The 24,563-nt window shown below is 43.2% G+C and overlaps 1 protein-coding gene across 1 annotated transcript; it reads left to right on the top strand.

Annotated features, from left to right (window-relative positions):
* On the top strand, positions 1 to 23,998 carry CAPN6 (calpain 6). The gene is made up of 13 exons (XM_058658501.1): positions 1 to 357; positions 4,946 to 5,125; positions 15,528 to 15,659; positions 16,257 to 16,465; positions 16,956 to 17,148; positions 17,730 to 17,923; positions 18,190 to 18,267; positions 18,375 to 18,561; positions 19,575 to 19,697; positions 19,878 to 20,080; positions 21,193 to 21,314; positions 21,683 to 21,819; positions 22,354 to 23,998. Exons 1-13 carry the CDS (start codon positions 226 to 228, stop codon positions 22,534 to 22,536), a joined length of 2,073 nt encoding a protein of 690 aa, XP_058514484.1. The 5' UTR covers positions 1 to 225; the 3' UTR covers positions 22,537 to 23,998.
* Positions 23,999 to 24,563: the final 565 nt, after the last annotated feature.

The following is a 24,563-nucleotide window of genomic DNA, read 5'->3' as shown; positions in this document are numbered from 1 at the left end:
TGAAATTTCCTGAAGGATATCTGGTCTGCTTGTTTTTGCGGGTGTCCGTGGGTCTATATGTATTTGTTTTGTGTTACTCCCAAAATAGTAAGAGGATAAACCTGGGGAAAGGAGGTGAAATTGGCTGACTGGCAGGGCATTCTCGTTGCTTTTGTAGACTCACAGTTACGAGAAAGTTATTAAATGCTTGCAAAATCTTGAGGCTACAGCGTATGTGAAAGAGCCATGAGCCCTCGTAGAGTGTGTGGGTGGAGGGTGCACAAACTGTACATTGGAGCAGGGGAAGGAGTGATAGCCCAGGCTTTCTTAACTCCTTGCGAGCCTGTACAGCAGGAGGGAACTTCTGCCCTTGCACAGGTAATATCCCACCTCTTGCAATTCCAGCCTCCACTCACACACTTTTGTAATCCTGGCTTTGCTTGCCTCTGATTCTTTGATTGTTTTTTTTCTTTTGCTGGGGCTCAGTCCATCACCCTCAATCCTGGCTACTTTCTTATAGGGCTTAACTGGCTACTTGGCAGGATGGTGTTTAGCAATTGAAGCTAGTTCTGAGGGTTTGGAACTCTGAAGTCTGGTGAAAGCGAGTAGGAAAAATTCAACACGTTTCTGCTGTTCTGATCGTCACTTCTAGTTTCAGAATAAAGCTTCCTGGTGTACATTACTGGTGCATTGGGATTTGGCTGATGGTTCTGTTACTAATCTTTGTTTTGAAATTAAGGAGTAAACAAAAACATTTTTTTTCCAGGGATTGTTAATGAACTCTTTCATCCCTCCTGCAGGTTGTGTATGCTGGTGTGCACATGTGTATGTGCGTGTGTGAACGTCTGTGATCCTTACAGGTTTGAATAGCATTTTTTATTTGCACTTTTAGTTCCAAGTGGTCTTGGGAAAAGCCTAAACACATATGTCGCCAGAAATTGGTTAAAAAGCAGGCTTTTCCCCTATCCTTAGGAGTTTTCAGTTCTTAAATTAAAAGCAGAAAAAAGCCCCTTTGTAACCTACAAACTGTTTCTTTGATTAGCTGTGGTTTGAAATCATCTCACCTTCTGACAGCTTGCAGTTCCTGAACAAAACTCATAAATGGATTCTTGCAAAAAGAGGACAACAAAAATTTTAAAAGCGATGTCCTGACGGAAGTTTTGTGCTCCCATCCCCCCCTTTTTTATCTAGAAAGAGGTAGTTTAGAGTCAGGAAGTCTCCCTTTTAATGGTGGCTGCATCACTTTGTAACCTCAGGCAAGTCTTTCCACTTTACTGTAAAAGCAAGTCTTTGTATTGAGTGATTCCTAGAGACTCCTGCCATTCTACGAAAATCAGAATCCAATTCCTGAAAGGTAATAAAATAGGATGGGAGTTTGCAGCCGGGCAGGCAGGTCAGCCTAAACAAGAGGTGAGTAGGAAGCAATAGAGAGTAGTGTAGGGGCTATTTTATGCTGGTCTTTTAACAGTGTGTCTCATTTAAAGCACAAGCTCACATTTCTTCAGTTTTCACTACTAACAGAGAAGAGATTGGGTTTGCTTTTGAAGATAAAAACAATGTTTCCAGATAATACTGCTCTGCATTAACCACCTCCTTAACAGGTAATTTCAACAGATCCTCCTGATACCAGACCGGGTGCTTAAGGAGTGCTTAAATGGGAAACAGAGGGGCAGAGATTTTGATTGTGGATCTTCAGACTACTTGCGCTTCTTGGATAATTTTGAATTTTTTTCTATTTTCAGTTGAGTCCTCCCCCCCCCTTTTTTTTTTCAGCAAGGGAATGAAAGGAAATTGTGTATTTTCTCTCTTTTTTTCTGTGCACTTCTTTGAGCAAAGTTGGCTCTTTGGCAGGGGAGGTGCCTCCAATGCTTACACAGGTGAATGTGCTGTATCTGAGGACCTTCCTGAACTCGACTCCAGAATATCTGGTTAACAGTTGAAGCCAAGCCGTTGTATGTAAGCTTTGATTTTGCCTTTGTAGGCATGTGACACGGCACTGCGATTTTTAATGACTTCTTATCCAAGTTTTCTTTTTTTCCTTGCATCATCCCCAGATGTGGGGGTAAGGAGTGCCAGTTGTGCCTAAAGTGGCACATACTCCGTGCCAAGATGGAAGTCGTATTTCCTGGATCCCAATTACCTGCAAATATCGATTGCTTTACTCTGATTTTTGCCTCAAGTGTAGAACAAGAGAGAAACTGGGCAAAGAGACAAAAGAGCCAGTCATGATGTCCCTGGAGCCATATTCTTTCCCTCCTCCCCCTTTAAATGCCTCTACTCCTCTTGCCCCCTAAACACAATCTGGTTTTTCCTCTAAGGCTGACCAACTGGAAAAGAAGGGAGACGTTTTGCTTTATGGGTTTGCTTGGCTCTGTCAAGCCTTTCAGGCCAGTGAGTAGCAATAGCTCCCTCATCTAACTGCAGCCTGTGTATGCAGGCTCCCTCAACTTCCCCTGGCAAGTCCCAACTTTCCATACACAAGACCTGCCCCTATCACTTTCCTTGTAGACATGGGATTCCTCTTATTTAAGCAGTGGGTGCTTCTAACTTTGAATAATGCTGCTTCAGCTGTTTATCTCAGCGCTGAACTCCACGCTGCCTCACCACCCGTGGTTCAGGAGGTCATATTCTTTTGTTAGCTAGACTCTCTGGCTTCTATGTGCATCACCCAGGGTCTTTATTCATAGCTCTGGATTTTGTTTCTCCACTTGAAAAACATGTCTTCAAGGCTGTCCCTTCCCCATCACCATTGGGTGCTATAAGACAGCAAGGAAGGCAAGTTCTTCTCCTCCCACTCCTCCACTCCAGCCGAGCAAGTTGTTGACAACGAACCCAGCTTGTGAATTTCTGAATTTCTGCCGGATAATTGATGAACCTCCGTGTTAAGGGTTCAGATTCTCTCATGACGATCAAACTATGAAAATAAAGAACCTTTCAATATCTGCCATGGCAATAAATTCTAGGCAGAGTGCCTCAATGTCGGGTATCCTGTTTGCTTTGGAGGGTTTCCTCATTTGAACTAAAAATCCTTTCTTTGAAACAGCAGTAACCAAAAAGAAACACTGTGGTGTGACGGAAAGCCGCACGCCCAATTTGGCATCACACAGACCCGGGTTTGAGTCGGCCTTACTGGTCTCTAGCTGCCACTTCACTGAGCTGCCATTTCTGCTGATACAGAATGAAGGACACCTATAATAACTGCTAAACATAGTGCAGTGCTGGGAATATGCAAGAAAATATGAACCGCATGTCGCAAACAATGAATTTCGATACACTGATGAGCTCTCCATAAATCCTTTATCTGTTCAGATATTTTCTGCGCTCGAGTTGTATGCCCAACTTTGTGCCAAGTGATGAGAGGACTTCAGAGTATATTTTGCACACATGGTGTGCTTTCAACTTACAATTCCCTTTTACCCTGACCATCTCATTTGGCATGGCTGAGGTGTCAGGGAAGAATGTATACATAAACCTCACTTTCCCGAGGAGAAAAATTGAAGCACAAAGAGACCAAGGTCACTTGACAAACGGCACACAGTTCTGTAATGTAGTGAGAAATGGGGGGGAGGTTGTCAGTTTTATTAAACAAGCCCGATAAGACTTGAGGCTACTGTTGTACTTTATGGAAAGCTCAGCTTAATGACCAATTATTCTTTGTTTACTGGACACCCCAAGAAGCAGGCACCCCCGAACCTAAAGGCATTCCATCAAAGTTTGATTTGTCCTTACCAGCAGCATATTCTGTCTGCTGAGAAAGCATTTTTAAAAAATTGTTTTATTATTTCAAAGGCAGAGTGACAAACAAGGGTAGAGAGGAAGAAGAGAGGGAGAAATAATTTTCTTCTATCTACTGGGTATACTCCCCAAATTGCCACAACAGCCAGGGTTGAACCAGGCTGAAACCAGGAGGCCAAGGACTCCATTTGAATCTCCCCGGTAGGTGTCAGGGACATGAACTCTCTTCTGTTGCCTTGCCAAGAGCATTGTAGGCAGGGAGCTGGATCTGAAGCTTGGTATAGCTGGGATTTGATGGCGTATTCCAGTGGGGGGATGCAGAATAACTTTTTCTAAGTGCCTGCTTAACCCTGTAATAATACGATGCCTTCCTTCATACTGGTTTTTAAAATCAAGTCTGGTTCCCTTCTCAATGGATGTTGCTGCTTCTATGTGCAGACAAGCTCTCTTCGTAACAGGGATTCCCTTTGCAGGCTCCTTCAGACTCGCCATTTGGTTGTGCGGTAAGGGAGGCTGAGGCTGATGGGGGCCGAAGGCTTTCCCAAGGACAGGAAATACCCCTTTATGAAGAATGTTGAGGGACTGCAGAGGTTCTGGCAAGCAGAAGAATCTGATTGTTCAGACTCTGCTGCATTTGCAGTCCCCAGCATCTGGCAAACCACCAAAACCATTCTAAAGGAAAGCAGGAGGCCTAACAGTGTTTACTGTAGGTTGGAACAGCACAAAAAGTGGGGTCCTTTTGTAACCAAAAAGGAACCTGGGCAAATGTTCAGATTGGCATTGACACTGCTTAACCTCATTGCTGGTAGCATATTGTTCTTAATGTAGTAATAAGATTTTCTTTTCAAGTTTAAAATCGTACTTTACGTTGAGCTCTCTGTTGGTATAAATAGAAGATTGCTTCTTTAGATTATAATGTGTCACATTAAACAAGCCACCTTCACATGATCTGCTTTCCCAATGAGTTTGTTAAGGCCTGAATTGCTCTGGTTGGCAGGTAAAGACACGGAGTCTCCCAAATGGTTTAGGTGCCTTACCCGAGGTCCCATACTAATGAGTTGCAGAGCCTGGATCGGTTCCCTGAAACTAACGGCTTTTTCTGTAAGGCCAAATTTGAAACATCTAGCTCTGAGCAAAGTCACTGAAATGACTGCCTTTTCCCAAGCCTCAAGTCATCTTTGAAAGACCTGGAAATTCTTCCTCCAAAGACAACAATTGTTCTCCTTTCTAGGAACAGTTGAACACCATGGGGCCTACTCTGAACCTCTTCAAAAACCAGAAGTACCAAGAACTGAAGCAGGAATGCCTCAGAGACAGTCGACTCTTCTGCGACCCCACCTTCCTGCCGGAGAATGAGTCTCTCTTCTACAACCGACTGCTCCCCGGCAAGGTGGTGTGGAAACGTCCCCAGGTAACTTCCATTTTCTGGTCCCTTTTGAAAATCTGCTTTTTCATAACTGCTGGGATCTACTTTTTCTCTTGAAATCTGTTTGGGAGCCAGCTTCTTCCCTTCCCTATCTGTCCATTTCCGGCTATTTGGATGCATAATTCATGAACAAAATTGCATAATTTATCATGTACAACTCGATACATGAGTATATTGTGAAATGGTTACCACTATCTATTTAATTAACATAACAATCATGCATAGGGAAATTTTTTTTAAGGTTTTCTAAATCTGCTTTAGTTCAAATGGCTTTTGCAAGGAAGAGAGGGAAATAGAAAGGTGGGGAACAGAAACTGATCAGACATGAATGTCCTAAATACATACATATACACGCACACATACGCACACACCCGTATATATATGAGTGAGAGGGTAACAGAGAACTTTATCTGCTGATGCACTCTCCTAATGCTTACAATAAGCAGGAGGCAGAAATTCTCTCGGGTCTCTCAAGTACTTGGGCTCTATTCTCCTGCTTTCTCAGGCACATTAGAAGTGTAACAGGCCGATGCGATGATAGCATTGCAATCTGTGGCTTAACCTGTGCCATGTCACCAGCTCTAGGACATAGGCGCCTTTTATTTAGAAATGATTTTATTTATTTATTTAAAAGGCAGATTGAGAGAGAGAGCGCTTCAATCTGGCTCACTACCTATATGTCCACCACATCCAGGGTAGGGCCAGACAGAAACTTGGAGCTCAGAGCTCCATTGCGGTTGCCTGCGTGGGAGCAGGAGTCCAAGTACTTGTCCCGCTATCCCAGGCCATAAGCAGGGAGCTGGATGGGAAGTGGAGCAGCCAGGATGCAAACTGGCACCCGTATGGAATCTGTCACAGTGCTGGCCCCTTAATTTGATACCTTTGTGTATACTATTATGGAACCACCTTATTGGCTAAACACAGTGTTTACCTTCCTCAGTGATAGCAAACTGTCACTTTTTAGTTGAAATTTCCAGTTTAACTCCATCATTTTGTTATTCAAGTGTGTCCTGACATTGTTAGTAAAGACAATGGCAGACAGTTTAGCATCCTGTCGTCAAGATATATTTAACAGTTTCAGTGGGAGTCCATCTTGATTTGGAAGTAGAGGTGCATACTGCATTGTATCTTCACATCTGGATATGATAGCCCCTATTGCACAGTTACTGTACATTCCCTTAAATGATAAACTGTGAAACAACATCAACAACAGGAATATATAAAGTACTGTATTATTGTAATAATGTTGGGGAAATAAGTTAGGAGGGGAGGGAATATAAGGAAGGGGTAGGGGAAATCCCAGAGCTTATGGAATTGTTCCATAAAATGAAAAATAAGATAGAAGAAAAAAATAATAAAATAAAAATAAAGCTAAAAAAGTTTCCAGTTTATTCTAAATGAAATTGCAGTGAAGAGCTACTTCAGTTTCTGCAGGTTGCCACCAGGTGGTGCTAAAATACATTGGTTACATTGAGACTTTTTGGGGTACGCAACTCAAAGATATATCTTAATTATTGCTGGTAAACAATGATAATGTTTTAAAATACGAAACTTACAATCTTTATTAGAAGGAATATTTTTAAAATACGACACTTGCAAAAGTTGTCTCCGTGAGAAGGAAGATCATACTCGTCCGGCCTTTGTGTGCCTGTAGTTGTTGACAATCCTGAAGATCATTTTCCTGACCTGGGAAACATGGATAGAATTCACTAGCTACTGACTAATTGTATATCCAAACAGGTAAGGCCTTTTTTTTAATGCATAGAGGAAAATTAAGACATGTAGTCTGGGAGTGTCGCTAATGAATATATGGTGATGATGAAGGCCACCATTGTTTTGATGCTTAGGTATTAAAGAAAGGATGTCAGTAAGGCAGAGAGACTGGGTAGGTGTCTTTTTGAAATAGGCCAGACTTTAACGTGTTTTTTAGGTCAAGGAGCATACAGTAAGGAAGAGATTGAAGATACAGAAGAGAGATTGCTACAGATGAGTCTCTGGGGTGGGGGCAGAAGAGATACACTGGGAGGCAATGCTGCACGCCAATGTGAAGTCATTCCACAGGCATGAGCCAAGCAGAGTGCAGTTGCTGCTGCTTTTTTTAAAAACTTTATTTATTGTTGTTAAAAGTCAGATTTTTAAAAAAAGATTCATTTTATTTTTATTGGAAAGCCAAGTATACGGACAGGAGGAGAATCTTCCATCCACTGAGTCACTCCCCACACGGCCACAATGGCCGAGACTGTGCCAATCCGAAGCCTTCTCCGGATCTCCCACACGGGTGTAGGGTCCCAAGGCTTTGGGCCATCCTCAACTGCTTTCCCAGGCCACAAGCAGGGAGCTGGATGGGAAGTGGGGTTGCTGGGGCACAAACTGGCACCCCTATGGAATCCTGGAATGTGCAAGATTTTTTAGGGGCTGCTAGGCGACCGTACCGGGCCCCTAAAAAGTAAGATTTACAAAAAGATCTTCCATCGCTGTTTTACTCCCAAAGTGGCTGCAATGGCCAGACCTAAACCAATCTGAAACCAGGAGCCAGGAGCTTCTTTCAGGCCTTCCAAGCAGGTACGGGGTCCCAAGGCTTTGGGTTGTCCTCTACTGCTCTCTCAGGCCATAAGCAGGGAGTTGCAAGAGAAATAGAGCAGCCAGGACATGAACTGGTGCCCATATAGGATCCCAGTACCTATAAGGTGAGTAGTTTAGGCACGATGCTACCGCACTTGACCCAGATAGTGCTGCTTATGCTGGCCTGTTGGTGGACACATGCTTTCCTTTCTGTCTTGTCTAGAGTCCTTCAATTTTTGCTTTCAGCTTCCAAATTTATAGACTAAGTCCTAGATAGATTTGCAGGGAAGGAACAATTTTTAATAACCATAATAATTAGTTCATTCTGCCTCTGAAATGAGCAGTATTCCTTCTAGGGTGAAGGAGTACCTGATACACAGAGAGCGGGTGAACAACAGGGAGGGTAGAGAAAGAAAGCAACATTCATGTCAAACCTACTATGGGCCACGGAAGTTTGGTATATATTACTTAATTCCACCCTAGTTTACCATGGCTTATCAAGGTTTATATATGACAAATAACTTTGGAGTGTTTTTCCCGTTTAAAAAAGTAACAGGGGTCGGCATTATGACATAGTGAGTTACTAATAAGCCTGTGATGTTCACCTCCCTAGTTGAGGCAGTTCAAATCCCTGCTGCTCCACTTTAGATCCAGCTTCCTGCTAATGCATGTAGAAAGACATAGGAACATGGCCCAGATCTTTGGGTCTCTGGCACCCATGTGGGAGACGCAGTTGGAGTTTTGGGTTTCTGCCTTCATTCTGGTCCAGCCCCCAGCCTTTGCAGGCATTTGGGGAGTGAAAGAGCAGATGGAAGAGTATTCTCTCTCTCTCTCTCCCACCCCTGTCCCACCTTGCCCATGACGTTAGCTGTGTCTCTGAGGGAAGGTGAGGATTTGCTCAGGGTTAGAGTACTAATAAGCTAGAGTTTGAATTTAGGTTTGATGACAAATGCCACAAAAGGTTTCATTCTACCATGCTGCCATGTCCGAGAGAGAGAGTTGTTTGTATTTCCATTAGTTTTTTTTTTTTCCCTTTGAGGAAGCCAGAAAGAGTGAGAAAGAGTATAAAAAGAGTATAAAAGAGGGAGAGGGAGAGAGATATCCTGTTGGCTGGTCTATTTCCCATATGACCGCAATTGTTGAGGTTGAGCTGGGGCCAGAGCTAAGATGCAGACGCCAGAAACCTAATCTAGGTCTCCAATGTGGGTGGTGGAAGTCTAGATACTCAAGGTATCACTGCTGCTACCTGGGGTCTGCATTACCAGGAACCTGGGGTCAGGAGGCAGAAGCAGACATCAGACCCAAGCACTCAAATGTAAAATGCAAGTGCCCCCATGTCTCCACTTTTGCCAAAATATGTCATTTCCTCGAAGTTAGTTCCTCCTCACTATGTTGATCCGCATCCTCCCCTTTGAGAGCATACTGTGAGCTTAGTATTATTAAATCCAAAGAGAGCTCCACTTGAGAAAGAACACTTGTTTTGTGCTAGACTTTTGCAAGATACAGGCATGGCCTGTGTAGTGAAGCACTTCCATTTTAGTTGGGGAGATGGATACTGAGCTATCAAAGAGAGTTAAAGAAGAAATAAATGCCAATTATATGCAAGGGTATTTTCAGGCAGGTAGTAAATAATGTAGGGATATTGAGGAAGGGGAGGTCGTTATGGATCGGAATGGTTGGGGAAGGGGCCTTTTCTGGGGAGTAGGGGAAAAAAGTAAGGTTCTGGACCACCATCTGAGCCTCCTTAAAAAGAAACCACAGATTCCTTTCCAGACAGAGTGGAGGCCAAGCCTGCGGTCAAGAACCACGTCAGAGTTCTCTGGCCTCCCATCAGGAAAACAGAGACAGCACTGGGCCTCCCAAATTGGCTCAGGAAGGCCAGATGGGTTGTTGGCCCCCTCGGTCTCATTGGCAGGATTGAAAACCCAGTGAACAGGGAAGCTTACCGACATCTTGTCCCTTGGCATGCCACATAGCCTCACACTCAATCACAGCTCTTTTTTGAGGTTTTTCAAAATGGAAGCAGTAGGATTAGGCTGTTATTTTCTTTTGCTTCTCTGCTTTCGAAAGTTTCCACCTTTCACAAGCCTCCATGCCTGTAAGCACTGGTAGTTGATACCTGAACCAACTTTCCTCTAGTCAACCCTTGCCACCGTGGTGGGCTTGGATTGGGCTTGCCTCCCTCCCGCTTAGCCCTTCCTTGCTGTGCTGTAAGGAGCCATTTTAGACAGACCGGGACTGTGGGATTATGAAAGTGTTTTGTAGTTATTCAGTGCCAAATCATCTGTCAGAGAAAAAGCCTTATCAACTCCATCAATAGGCCAAAGTTCGTGCAAATGTGTTTTATGCAAAGCTTATGCGTGATATATATATATATATATATATATATATATATATATATATATATATACCAAAATAAGCTTCCAATTTCTTTTCTTTGAACACTTCAATTCACTTGCATTTCTTACAAATCTTTGGAAGCGCTTTCATATGATCTAGGACCATGTGTCCTTGGCATTGCTTTCCTCCTGAAATCCTAACATACCAAGTCTTAAGTCCTAAAAGTTGAGTTATCCTGAGTTACAGTGTGTTAATGAGACTGAAAGCAAGATAGTTTAGTATGAAGTTTGTGTGCCAAATTCCCACAGAAATGTCTTCCTAGCTCTCCAGCCACTCTCCTCTCCTACCACACTCTGGATTTTTTTCTGACTGATTCATATCTAACTCCCGTAGCATCTTAGAATCAGACACATTTAATCCCCAACTAAAATGGAGCCAGATCTCAGGAGAATTTGCACAGGCAGTTGTGGGGGAAGAAATGACAGCTGTACAAAATTCTGTCCAACGGTCTGGTTGGGGTTTGAGTTCAGCCTCTACGACGATTGCCCTTGTTCAGTTTTCTTCTGCAGAATACCCTACCTTGGGGCCAGTTCACTATGTTTTCTTGGTGCTAACAGACAGGGATGAGGTTCTGTTGGTACCTCATCTGGGGTTAACATGATGGTAGTAAGAATGAATGGGAATGACACGTGAGGAAAGACATTGAGAAACAAGGTGTACAGGCTGGAGTAAGAGACAGTTAAAAATAATAGGAATTTCCAACTACCAGCTGAATGGGACACGCCAGCAGTTGGTATTTTTAGCCCAGACTCTTCGGGAGTTTCTTTTTCTTTGCAGAGACCATGCACTCTCCTAGTGTGAGTAGTCCTGCATGCTTTTTTTTTTTTAAAGATTTATTCATTTTATTACAGCCAGATATACACAGAGGAGGAGAGACAGAGAGGAAGATCTTCCGTCCGATGTTTCACTCCCCAAGTGAGCCGCAACGGGCTGGTGCGCGCCGATCCAAAGCCAAGAACCTGGAACCTCTTCCGGGTCTCCCACGCGGGTGCAGTGTCCCAATGCATTGGGCCGTCCTTGACTGCTTTCCCAGGCCACAAGCAGGGAGCTGGATGGGAAGTGGAGCTGCCGGGATTAGAACCGGCGCCCATATGGGATCCCAGGGCTTTCAAGGCGAGGACTTTAGCCACTAGTCCATGCTGCCGGGCCCCAGTCCTGCATGTTTTTCTTTTTTTTTTCTTTTTTTTCATTTACTTTTTTTTTTTTATTAATCATTATGCATTATGTGACAGTTTCATAGGCTCTGGGAATCCCCCCACCCCTCCCCACACCCCTCCCCCCTGGTGGATTCCTCCACCTTGGTGCAGTATTACAGTTCAAATTCAATCAAGATTCTTTCCTTGCAAACATATACCAAACATAGAGTCCAGCTACTTATTGTCCAGATGGGTTGAACAGTTTCTTGGGGAGACCATTTCTGGTCCAAAGTTATAGCTGGTAGAATATCATCCCAGTCAATTAAGAGTCCCAATATAACATTAACAGCAATTTGTAACATTATGGAATTGACATGGTTTTGCATAACCAGTATGTTAAAAAAAAACAAAAAACAAGTTCTTAACCACAACCTATGATTTGCTCATTGACATTTCAATTTTAGTTTGTATACAGGACCGGCTGCTATATACCTTAAAATGGCTATAAGGTACCATTCAGCTGTCTCGTGTCTATTTCATTTTAGTATTCAGCCATTTGTTGTGTTGAAGTATGATTTTACTGATCTTGGCAGATTTTAGAATAATCTAGACTGGCTTGTAACTCTAACAAGACATTTGTCAACAATTAAGGTGCAGAACATTTTTTTTGGGGGGGGGTGTGCAGGAAAGTCCCCAACACCACGGTGAAGAGTGACTAATCTTCGTGTCCCACCCAGCGAGGCATGAGCAAATCCATGCCAGCTCTTTCCTGTCAGATTCCAAGCTCTACTTTTTGTTGTTTGTCTATTTATTTTAGGTTTTTTTAGTTTGTATGATTGTTTGTTTGCTATGAGGGGTTTTCGGAGTCATCCTGATGGTCATTGCAAGGGAGGGTGGGGGTCCAGAGGTGGAGCCAGGCTCGGACCAGAGAAAGCTCTCCTCCCTGGTCCCGAAGGACATTTATTGTTCTTCTGTTTCTGCGGACCGCTCAGGGCTTCTGGTTGTCTTTCCGATGACATTGGTTTCTGTATGGTAGTGTCTGGACTTCTTCCATCCCCAGCGGAAGCTCCGGTTGGGGGTGGGTACTCGGCCTCCGAGGGCATCCAATTCCCTGTGGCCTCCTTGGCAGTTGGGATATAGTCCTTGTTGCTCGTATTAATAGTTTGTGGTGAAGGTCTGGGAGTCTTCATGGTTGGGATCCAGGCTTTCTCCTTGTCACCTGCACCACCCTGGAGTGCCCCCCTGCTCCACGCACATGACCTCCTGTTAAGAGGTTGTCAGGATCACACCCGATTCCCCCCTCATCCTGCATGTTTTTCAAGGCAAACCTAACAGCCAGGTGGCATTGAAGGAACACATTTGAAGACAGTGAGATGGTTACTTGCCTTTCCCCTAGTTTGGGGCACAAGGGACTCAAAGTTGGCATGTAGAATCTGGATGAGGCATTTCACTTGGACCGCTACTGGAGCAGAAGGAGTGGGGTTGGATAAGTTACAGTTGGCATATTCAGTGTCTACCCACATTTTCTGTCTCTATTTAACTCACCTTCAAAAATTTTGCTTTAGAAGACGCTTGTAATGAATTTCTTAGCTTTGAGATGTAGGCTGACCATCACCAGTAGGTATTAACAGCCTCAGTTTGATGGGATAGCCCTGTCTCCTACTATCCCTTTCATTGAAAGAATGAAAAAGGAGTGAGAGATGATAAAAGTTGATGCCTTATACAATCAAAGAGAGTTCAGTTGGCCCATTTTATTTCCGGGATCCCATATGGGCTGCGGTTTGTGTCCTGGCTGCTCCACTTTCCATCCAGCTCCCTCTTATGTCCTGGGAAAGCAATAGAGGAAGTCCTTGGGACTGTGTACCACGTGGGAGACCTGGTAGCAGCATCTTTGTTTTTGGGGATGCTGCACAATAGTACCCTGTGTGATGACCCTTGATAAGCTAAAATGCAAAGAGATAAAATTACCTGAGGTTTTTTTTTTAAAGATTTATTTATTTATTTATGTTCATCTGCCTTTCCAATAAAAATAAATCTGTAGAAAACAATTTTACCTTGGCAAACTGCACAGTCCACGGATCATGGCAACCATTGCAATGCAGCCGGGAACCATTTGGGGCTCAACACCTCCAGTCCCCTGATCCCAGGCCACCTCAAATTTATGAAAATGCAAGCTGTGACCTCTTCTCTACACCCACTCCTACCACTCCAACAGAGGTCAACGTGAAGTGTCTCAACCAGACATTGTTGTGAAGAATCGAAACCTTCCTGCCTAGGTCTCCAACAAACTAGTTATATGACTTAAGGGGTGGGTTACTGAACAATGAAAGTTGCGTAAATTCGATAACTGTAATATACCTCGAACCACTAGTAAAGTTACATTAAAATAGCAAATAATTTGCTCTATTAATCCAGTAAATTTGCTACCAAGGCGAGCACTGATCTTATAATCTAAAAGCACGCTTTTTTTTGCATAGTGATATTCGTTTTATTGTTTTCTTGTGCTAGAAAACTATTCAATGTATCAACTAGGTCCCCCCAGAATCACTGTATAACTTTATGGCTTGTTCCAAACGAACTGGAAAGAAATGCTTAATCACATTTTGGTGGGAGGGTTTGGGGAGGGGTGGGGAGAACCCAAGTATCTATGTAACTGTGTCACATAATACAATGTAATTACTGAAGTTAAATAATAAATAATTAAAAAAAAATCACATTTTAGGAAAGGGAAAGAATGAATGTCAGAGTCTTTATGTTCAACAGTGAAACAAAAACCAAGTAGTTCACAATCTATAGAAAAATGTTTAGTAAGAAAATAAATCTTCTAAGAAAAATGTTATAAGGAACCAGGAACACATTTTAAAAAATCAGTACATAAAAAGACCAGAAAATCCAGAGTTGACAACCCATCTCGCCATCTACTTTTGGCAGAAGAATGCCTAATTAATCTTCAGTTTGGACTTGTCCTTGCCCAGAATGCCTATATCTTTCCAGACTTATTTTGGTTTTAAAAGAATATATGGAATGTTTTATTCTGTAGACCAGACCTTTCATCAAGGAGAATTATGTCCCTGAAGGGAGAAAAAAGTTTGAGGACTGAAACAGTATAGCTGTCTCTAATAAGGATATATGTCTAGATTTTTTTTTTCCATTTGAGACAAAGATTTATTTCTGTTGGATAACCAGAATCTCAAGGTCATGGCCAAAAGTCTCTTCCATGAAGCTTTCTCCATCTGTCTGGATTCCATTGGTATTTCCTGCCTTTGAACTCTGCAACTGGTGGCTGATACTCTCGGACACACAAACAAGCATATATATTCAGCAATGTGGTTTCATGTCTATCATTTTATCTTTTCATAGGCCTATCCCCCCTAACTGTTCTGCCTCCATATTCCACCTTTGTCTAGCTGCCTACTGCTCTAGTCAACCTGAGCATTGTCATTCTTGTGGAACCTCCTCTTTCTATCACCAGGGGCACTTTGGGGGAATCCTTCCTCTGGGCAGTGATCACATGGTGGAAAGTGGCTCCACATGTCCTCATCATATGGTGTTGTAGTTGTACTGCTAGAATCTTCTTTTTCTACTTACAGTGGAAATTACACCACCACTAATATTTGTTGGGGGCAAAACATAGGCAATATATCCCAAAAAAACATTGCCCAAAGCGTGACTGTGAGAAGAGTGTCTGTTGAGGTATTCCTGTGGGTTTTCTACTACTACCTTATATAAACGCTGCTGTCGTCTATACTCATCCAAAAATGTGTAAAGTTCTGGTTGCCATGGAGATTGCTATTACCTTTGCTTTATGTTAGGAAAAAAAAATCTTCCTATAAGGGATCCTAATTCATTTTCCTAGGAAAGAAAATACATTAACATTCATGCCCAACAGATCTCAGTTCTTAATGAAATTACCCTTGCCACCACAAGTGCTTCTGGAAGTCTCATCTTGACAAAACAGGATCACAATGTGATGTGCTTATCACCTTTCAGATTTCGTAACTATAGTGAAAACTTGCTCCAAATTCCAAGGATAGCTATGCCTACGGGCCCTCCACCAGGACGCGTCATCCCATCTCATATTCCCTCCTCCCAGTCCTCTTGCTGATTTCTCATGTGACCCTTTCTCAGTGGCAAGATGATCTGCTACTTTGTGTTTTTCTTCACAGTTGTGTTAAGTTCCTTTGTCTCTTTTATGGAAATCCTGGTTACTATCCTAATCCAATATCCCCAATGAAAGGTGTTGCGCTTGGCACCATAGACACTGAAGTGGTATGGTTTTGTATCCACAGGACATCTGTGATGATCCCCGTCTGATTGTGGGCAACATCAGCAACCACCAGCTGATCCAGGGCAGGCTGGGGCACAAGCCAATGGTTTCTGCCTTTTCCTGTCTGGCTGTTCAGGAGGCTCACTGGACAAAGGTACTAGTGCTTGCATCTCAAGCAGTTTTCAATTTCTCATCTGTGGTAGTTTTAGCAAAGTTCAGATACAGTTCAAGGCAGTGGAGTGTTAACTTTCTGTCCTAAGAAAAAATAATTTTATGGTATAATTGATATATGAAAGAAAATTTGCAAAACATAGTTTTAATTATGGTATGAATGAAATCTATGTTCTGTAGAACTTACATGACATCTCCAGAATGAGATGCATTTTGGTCTTTTTCATTAAAATGTGTTGTTTATGTGTTTAAACATGTAATCTAAATTTGTATAGTTCATTTCTCATTATCTAGTTTATGGGTTATTTTTGAGAGATGTGTAATTCCTGACTGGTTCCCCAAGCTACCTTGTAGTTTTCCTGTGTGTGCACAAGACAGTAAAGGCAATAACTCTGTGAAACAGAACTGACAAAGCAGAAGTTGTGGGCAAAATGGCCTATGACTTCCCAATCTAGACCCAAACCAGATGTATTTTGTGTATTTCCTGATACTGTGCAGATTTGTCAGAAGTTCATTGTTGTCTCCATAACTGGCTGTGATTTGGTGGATACTGCCTGATTGAAGGGATTTATATTTCCAGACAATTCCAAACCATAAGGAACAGGAATGGGACCCTCGAAAACCAGAGAAATATGCTGGGATATTTCGCTTCCGTTTCTGGCATTTTGGAGAATGGACCGAAGTGGTGATTGATGATTTGTTGCCCACTATCAATGGAGATCTGGTCTTCTCCTTCTCCACCTCCATGAATGAGTTTTGGAATGCTCTGTTGGAAAAAGCTTATGCAAAGTAAGGAAAAGATTGACTAGTCTGTGTCGGTAGGGCACATGAGAAAAGGAGAGTCCCATTTGTTGCTTGGGGCGCATTCTCTTGCCGCCCAATTCATTGTTTGAATTGGGTCGAATCTCCATCAATCTCCTGACCCTGGCCCTCAGAAATCTCAGATGAGAGAGAACTCAGCTGGTCTGATTTCCATTAAATTCTCACTTTCTCTTGTATACTTTTTCATGCTGTTGATCTAAAGATTGCATGGCCTTATCACCTAATTTTCACTATCCAATCTCTATGTGTGAAAAGGATTCCCTGTATGGTCTCTTCTTGAGCAACATAGTTCAGGCTTATAATTGCTGACTATAATGTTAAAATATCTCTCATTTCCTATCTAGAGAAAAAAACTGACGGTCAGGGCTGGTCTATGACTGTTCTAATATTTTGATCCATGTTTTTTTGATGTGAAAAAAATGATTTTATAAAGGTAACCTTATATCTTTGCCCCTAGGCTCCTAGGCTGTTATGAAGCACTGGATGGTTTGACCGTGACTGATATAATCGTGGACTTCACGGGCACCTTGGCAGAAACTGTTGACATGCAGAAGGGAAGATACACTGAGCTTGTTGAGGAGAAGTACAAGCTGTTTGGAGAACTGTTCAAAACATTTACCAAAGGCGGTCTAATCTGTTGCTCCATTGAGGTTTGTATTTACTGAAGGAACCTTTCTGTGATCAGTCTTCATCACTCAGAATACACGGTGGCAGTAAACATTACCTCAAACCCCGAGAGCCATGACAAAAACAAAACAAAAACAAACAAGCAAAAAAACACTAAGGGAACTTGCAAAGTGTGCAAAATGTGGAATGAACCCTGACATAGGGGATGAGAAGCTCTAAAATTTTTATCCTTTTGTACCAGTCATCCCACTGGTGGCCTCTGTAGCCCCCAAACTGTAACTGGTCTCTTATTAATTATCTTTCCTGTCTCTGCTTTTGAGCACTGAGGTTATAGCTGCTTGCTGTAGAATGGATACTTCCCAGTTCACGTCATTGTGCCTTATTGGGTAATTTGAACAGGTACTGCCTAAGGGAATTGTTAAATTTTGTTCTTTTTTTTTCTTTCACTTGTGTTGGCATCAGCTGAAGCATTTTGGATTAAAATTTCCATTTTCATAGAAAGAACTTGCTTCACCTGTACTGGGAGAAATCAGTCAAGAAGGAAGGAGAACCAGGACTTGGGTGTCCCAATACCTGTGTCTTTATGCATCTTTTTTTTTTTCAGTCTCCCAGCCAGGAAGAACAAGAAGTTGAAACGGATTGGGGTCTCCTGAAGGGCCACACCTACACCATGACTGATATTCGCAAGCTGCGTCTTGGAGAGAGACTTGTGGAAGTCTTTAGTACTGAGAAGCTGTACATGGTCCGCCTGAGGAACCCCCTGGGCAGACAGGAATGGAGTGGTCCCTGGAGTGAAATGTGAGTGGCATTCTCCTGTCACTGCTAACACCCGTAAGGCCCAGTAGTTTTCCCAAATCCATCCTTTGGGAGTGCCAGTGGGCTTCATTGCTCAGCAATGGCTATGGGCTCTCATCTCGCATGGTGTCTGTGACCTAGCCAGAGGTGAGATAAAGTTGGTTCAATTCTTACACATCCTGATCCTTTGGCACCCAGGTTATTGTAGGAAGTCAATAGGCAAACATAACAACTTTTACTATTCCTTTTTTTTTTTTTTTAATCTTTAGTTCTGAAGAGTGGCAGCAGCTAACTGCAGGAGACCGCAAGAACCTGGGGCTTGTGATGTCTGATGATGGAGAGTTTTGGTGAGGAGTGTTTTTCTGTACCAAGATCACTTAGGATTCTACACAGAACTACAGGGTTAACAATAAAGTCCCCCTTTTCGTTTCTTCCCTGCAACTATCTCGCTTAGGATGAGCCTGGAGGACTTCTGTCGCAACTTTCACAAACTTTATGTCTGCCGCAATGTGAACAATCCTATTTTCGGTCGAAAGGAGATGGAATCAGTGCTGGGATGCTGGACTGTGGATGATGATCCCCTGATGAACCGTTCAGGAGGCTGTTACAACAACCGTGACACCTTCCTGCAGAATCCCCAGGTTTATCAAGGATTTTCATTTGCCTCCATATTTTTTTTTTTCCTGCTGATGGAAACCCAGGCCTCACTTTGGTCCTTTCTACCATATTTGTTTAGTATCAGGTCTTCCATTTGCTTCTATCAGGTAATAGCAGTCCTCAGGGATTGTCTTGGATGGTTGCAAAACATAAAAGACCGTCTCTTTGCAGAGACAGAACTTGGGAACATTATCAAACGTAAGCCATCTTTTCTGGCTGCCTCTGTAATAGTTATTTTGATTAGTACAGCTCTTTGATAGCCTGCCATAAACAGGATCTTGGAACTCAATCTACAGGGACCCACGTACTGAGTCTGTGGCTTCCCTAGGTGCATATTAGCAGGAAGCAGGAACAGAGTTGGGATTGGAACGCAGTCACTAAGATACATAATTCAGGCATCCTAAGAGGCATCTTAGCCAGTAGGCCAAGTGTTCATCCTGTCTTTTAGCTCCATCTCCCAACAACTTTTTGAGTCCTCAGATTGTGTTTGGAAAATATCTGACACAGATCTATAGCCTCCTAAAGTGCTCGCAGTGGAGCATCAGTTCTCCAACGAGGTGGATTCAGCACAAGCCACATGTCCAGGCTAGCCGTAGGAGGCCAGCTGAGGACAGTTTTGCAGTGACATGTCGAGTGGCATAAGAAATTTTTTGTCTTTATATAGAGTCTGGGATTTTTCTGTATACAGATTTTCCAAACAAGGGGACAGAAATAATTGTAAAGAAACAACTTACCAGTAACTTAATTAAAAAAAAAAAGCATGCATTTTTGGCATGACAGTCCCTGAGCACATGATGCATGGTATAGGGAGAAGCCAGTGTTATGATCTTCATTTAGCAAATAATTGTTCCATACCTCTTTGTATGGTTAATAGCAAAGGCCAGAAAATTAACCCAAGGGTCTGCTTCTCAATGTAGAATGTTTTTGCCTGCCATTTGGCTGGCTCATCTGAAATGTGAGTGCTAACTCCGTTCTTTGACTTCATCATTGCCCTCAGTACATCTTCACTGTTCCTGAGGATGGCCACAAGGTCATCATGTCATTGCAGCAGAAGGACCTGCGCACTTACCGCCGAATGGGCAGACCAGACAATTACATCGTTGGTTTTGAACTCTTCAAGGTAAGAATGGACATTTTGAGCAGGGAGAATGAAGGCAAACGGTCAAAATTAGGATGGTTTGGGATTCTGGGAATAATGAAAGACCATTGGATAAATAAAACAGAGGCTTTAAGGTCTTTGTTTCAACACAAATTTTGTGACTTGGACAGAACAGGTTATTTCATCCTGTTTCCTTTCCAGGTGGAGATAAATCGCAAATTCCGCCTCCACCACCTGTATATTCAGGAGCGTGCTGGAACATCTACTTACATTGACACTCGTACTGTGTTTCTGAGCAAGTACCTGAAGAAGGGCAACTATGTGCTTGTCCCAACCATGTTCCAGCATGGCCGTACTAGTGAGTTCCTCCTGAGAATTTTCTCCGAAGTGCCTGTCCAGCTCAGGTACAGTTACATTGGCAAAACCACCAAATTGTTGTTTGCTGTGTTCCCAGTTCGTAACCCCCTCACCCATTTCTTTTCTCTGAGGATGATCAATGGGATAACTTGTTTGAATCAGTATAAATTCATTAAAATGATGGTGGTATATATTCTCAAAGTGAGGTTATGGGAAATTTCCCAGGGGAGGACTGAGCTTCAGATTTCTGAGCTGTTCTTTAAAGGAGACATACGAATAGCCTAAGTGTGTGTTTTGCTGTGTTCCCAGTTCTTAACCCCCTCACCCATTTCTTTTCTCTGAGGATGATCAATGGGATAACTTGTTTGAATCAGTATAAATTCATTAAAATGATGGTGGTATATATTCTCAAAGTGAGGTTATGGGAAATTTCCCAGGGGAGGACTGAGCTTCAGATTTCTGAGCTGTTCTTTAAAGGAGACATACGAATAGCCTAAGTGTGTGTGTGTGTGTGTACATATGTGTGTGTGTGTCTGTGTGTGCATACATGGATTATTTTCATTGGAAAGGCAGATTTACAGAGACAGAGACAAAGCTCTTCTATCTGCTGGTTCACTCCTCAAGTGGCTGCAATAGATGGAGCTGAGCCCACACGAAATTGGGAATCAGGAGCTTTTTCAGGATCTCCCACATAGGTGCAGGGTCCCAAGGACTTGGACCATCCTCCACTTCTTTCCCAGGCCACAAGCAGGGATTTGGATGGGAAGCAGAGCAGCCGGGACACGAACCAACATCCATGTGGGATGCCGATGCTTGGAAGTGGAGGATTAGCTAAGGAAAGCCATCATGCTGACCCCATCCATTTAAATTTTAGGTTCAGTTCTCTTATAGTCTTTTGTCTGATAACTGGCACCCCTAACTGCCTCTCTATTATGTTTCAATCACAAAAGCGAACGTCTCATTCCAATCCTGCCCACTTTCATCTTTATTTGCTGGTTCTTAAAGCAAATAGAAAGGAAAACATACTCATAAAATGTAAGCCATATCTGGGGAGAAATTGATTAGGTTTCATGCTTTGCAGCCATGATGTGTGTTTTGGCAGAGCCTATGTTGTGCAAGATTGTTCATCAGCAGGCGACTCCTGTTTTTAATGTTCCAGGGAGCTGACTCTGGACATGCCCAAGATGTCTTGCTGGAATCTGGCTCGTGGGTACCCGAAAGTAGTTACTCAGATCACTGTCCACAGTGCCGAGGGCCTGGAGAAGAAGTATGCCAATGAAAGTAAGAACTGCAGAGGCACCCGAGATGGCAAAACTTCAGTTTTTACTTGGTGCACATATGATGGGCAAAATGATTCTCTCCTGTGGGGCTTTCAGACTAGAGAAATCAGGTTGAATGTTGTTGTGACAGAGAATGGGATATAAACCTCTGTGGTCATGGTCTTCATACTATTAATTTCTTGTAGTCCTCCATCAATTATGGAAAAGGAGATAGGAGTAAAAGTGCTGAGTCTTTGGGTGATTTTGATGCTGAGCAGTTATATTGAAAGTCGCTAAATTACAAGTGCAATGGCTCCATTCCTACCTAGATCAGGGAGTTCTGATCACTACGAAAGCGGTAGATAAGCAAACAATGTCGCTTTGTTCCAGCTGTAAACCCGTATTTGATCATCAAGTGTGGAAAGGAGGAAGTCCGCTCTCCCGTCCAGAAGAATACTGTGCATCCGATCTTTGACACCCAGGCCATTTTCTACAGGAGGACCACTGACATTCCTATCATAGTTCAGGTGAGAATATAAACAAGGACCCCCCAGCGAATTCAAAATGTCATTCTACTCATTGTGTGAGTCTGCTTTGTATTTCTGAACACTCTGCCTTCAAGCCAGCACAGGGACCGACTTCCTTGCTCATCTCCAGGCTAAATCTCCTTCATATCTTTCTTTGTGGGCACAAGCTCACATGCTGACTGGCACATTTGACTTACAGACATCATAAAATCCCATGAGGGGAAGTGTATGCAAGTTGCCCTTAGCTGCTGGGTTAGAGTGGACCACTGCGGTCTTACTGCCTTGACTTTTCCAGCTGCCTTGAGACAGGCATCTCGCAGGTCCAGGATAATCCCACACTTTGCTTTCTGACTTTTTGATCTATACTCGGAGATGTTTTTTCTTCAGCCACAGAGCCATCAAGAAAAGATGGAAATGGTGACTTACTTTTAAAATTGATCCCTCTGGGTTCATCATTAGACTCTAGATGTTGCTGGAAAGATGCCAGGGTCAAAGAGAATTGCTCATCTTTATTTCTTTGACTTGTCTTTCCAGGTCTGGAACAAACGAAAATTCCGTGATCAGTTCTTGGGGCAGGTTACACTGGATGCTGACCCCAGTGACTGCCGTGATCTGAAATCTTTGTACCTGCGTAAGAAGGGTGGTCCAGCTGCCAAAGTCAAGCAAGGCCACATCAGCTTCAAGGTCATTTCCAGCGATGATCTCACTGAGCTCTAAATTGCCCAGTCTTGAAGAATACTGACAGAGCTTTCCATCTTTTCACTTTCTGTCAGGTGCTAGGTCTTAGCTAAGATCCACAATCTTTTGAGACAATGGAATTCACAGTAATTTACATTTCCTCTCTTCTGATAAGTTCCCCATACCTCCCGATCCAAGTAGCATCAGTAGCTACATAACCTATATACCTCCAGCAGCTGGACAGGGGGAGGTGACAGTCCTATCTGGAGATGATATACATGTTTGCCAGGACAAGATCTCTGGGGCTTCCGGGGGTGAGAGTTCAAGCAGGACAGCTACACAAGCCTGGACACCCTAAAGATGTTAGGATGTTTTCTGTTGTCCAGTGATATCTCCTCTGTAGGGCATTCTGCAGAAGGAGGAGGGATGATCAAGGCCAAGCTGGTCTAGCCTGGCATCCCAACTCCTGACTGAACACCATAGACTACCCAGCAGCACGTCACCCAGCAGCCAAACCTGGCTTTAAGCCCCCAACCTTTATCACCACCAGTGCCGTCACCACCAACCACCACCACAACCATAGCCACCTCCGGAAAGTGTCATCCTGCTCTAACCCAGGTCACCCCCTCACAGTGAGTTTCACCTTCATGTTGAGGAAGCTTCCTAGGTGCTTTATAAAGAGCTAGAGTTTAGGGAGATCTAGAGTGTGAACTTGAGCTCAATGGAAGCCAGCTATGTGCCACAAGAGGAAGAAGCTGCAGTGGGAGACCAATCCTCGGTCCCCCACCAACCTACACACACACCTACACTCACACACGCGCATGTGGGCGCGCACGACCTACCATTCAGGCAGTCAGTGGGCAAGAGCGAGGATCAGTAAGTACCACACGTAGCAAAAATATGAGCGAATCCATCCAGGTGTAGTACAGCCAGGTTGGGGCCCCTGATTGCAATGTGAAACCTCTTGCTGCTGCTAGGTTTACAAACAAGCCCGTTGTCCTGTGCCTCCTAATATCATTGGTACTGAAGATCCCGTCTGGGGGATCGAGACTGGATTTCAGCCCATATTTCTCAAGATTTCCCCTCAGTTGGGAAGCTTCACTCCCCCGGGGGTGTTTGTTGGCCCTCTTGTTTTTCAGTCGTTCCACAGGTTTTTATTTTTGTTTGTTTCTACTCAGTTATTTTGAAATGTTCCTACCACCATCTTCATTTATCAATATTCTACCCCTTCTTCAAAGCCCAACATAAATCTCATCTCCTCCTCCATGTAGCCTTCCCTAATCCCACCCAAACGCCAGCCTCCAACAATATTTTAGTGCTTCTGCAATAATAAAATGTAGTTGTAGTATTTAGTGTAATCCAGCTCGCATTCATTAAAACAAAATATTTTGTAGTTTATGTAGCTCATTTTCTACTATTTTTTCCAGTCTCTATTACTTCTGCAATGCCTTTACCACACTGCCTTACATAAACCAAATCACAATAAAGTTCATATTCAGTACACTTACCTGTCTTGGTGTGAATTGATGGAGTGGGAGAGATGGCAAGAATGGTCATCTGTTGAGACTTATTTTGGTGCCACTTGAGGTGGGGGTGACAGAACTTCCTAAAACCTGAGCCCAGGTAAATATGAAGAATACACCAAGACCTTGACTGTACTGTGGTGACACATTTTGTGCCCAGGCAGTAAGGTGGTTGGAAATGTGGAGACAACACTTTTCTTCCCATATATTGATGATTTGACGGTGTTTGGTGTTATTCAATACCCTCTGATTTTAGACTCTGGGCCAAAGATCACAGTAGCCAGATTATTTTCAAGGGCAAAGCTACCAATAGGGAAACAGCAAATCCTGTTTTTGAATATCTCAGAGCCAAATGAATCAGAAGACTAAAGTCATTTGCTTGCGCATTTCAGGCTGCTATCCTCTTATTTTTCTTCCCCCGAACCCTACTACCTGATAAAAAAGGATGCCTAGGCATGGGAGAGGTCTTCAAGGGATATCCCAATGGAGCAGCACTTAAGCACATCCTTCACTCTCGGGTCCTGTAATGCTTGAGCAGTACCG

The sequence above is a fragment of the Ochotona princeps genome, chromosome X, assembly GCF_030435755.1.
Source record: "Ochotona princeps isolate mOchPri1 chromosome X, mOchPri1.hap1, whole genome shotgun sequence".
NCBI classification, from domain to species: domain Eukaryota; kingdom Metazoa; phylum Chordata; class Mammalia; order Lagomorpha; family Ochotonidae; genus Ochotona; species Ochotona princeps.
The sequence above is the reverse complement of the archived record's forward strand: the minus strand, read 5'-3'. Positions and strand labels throughout refer to the sequence as shown.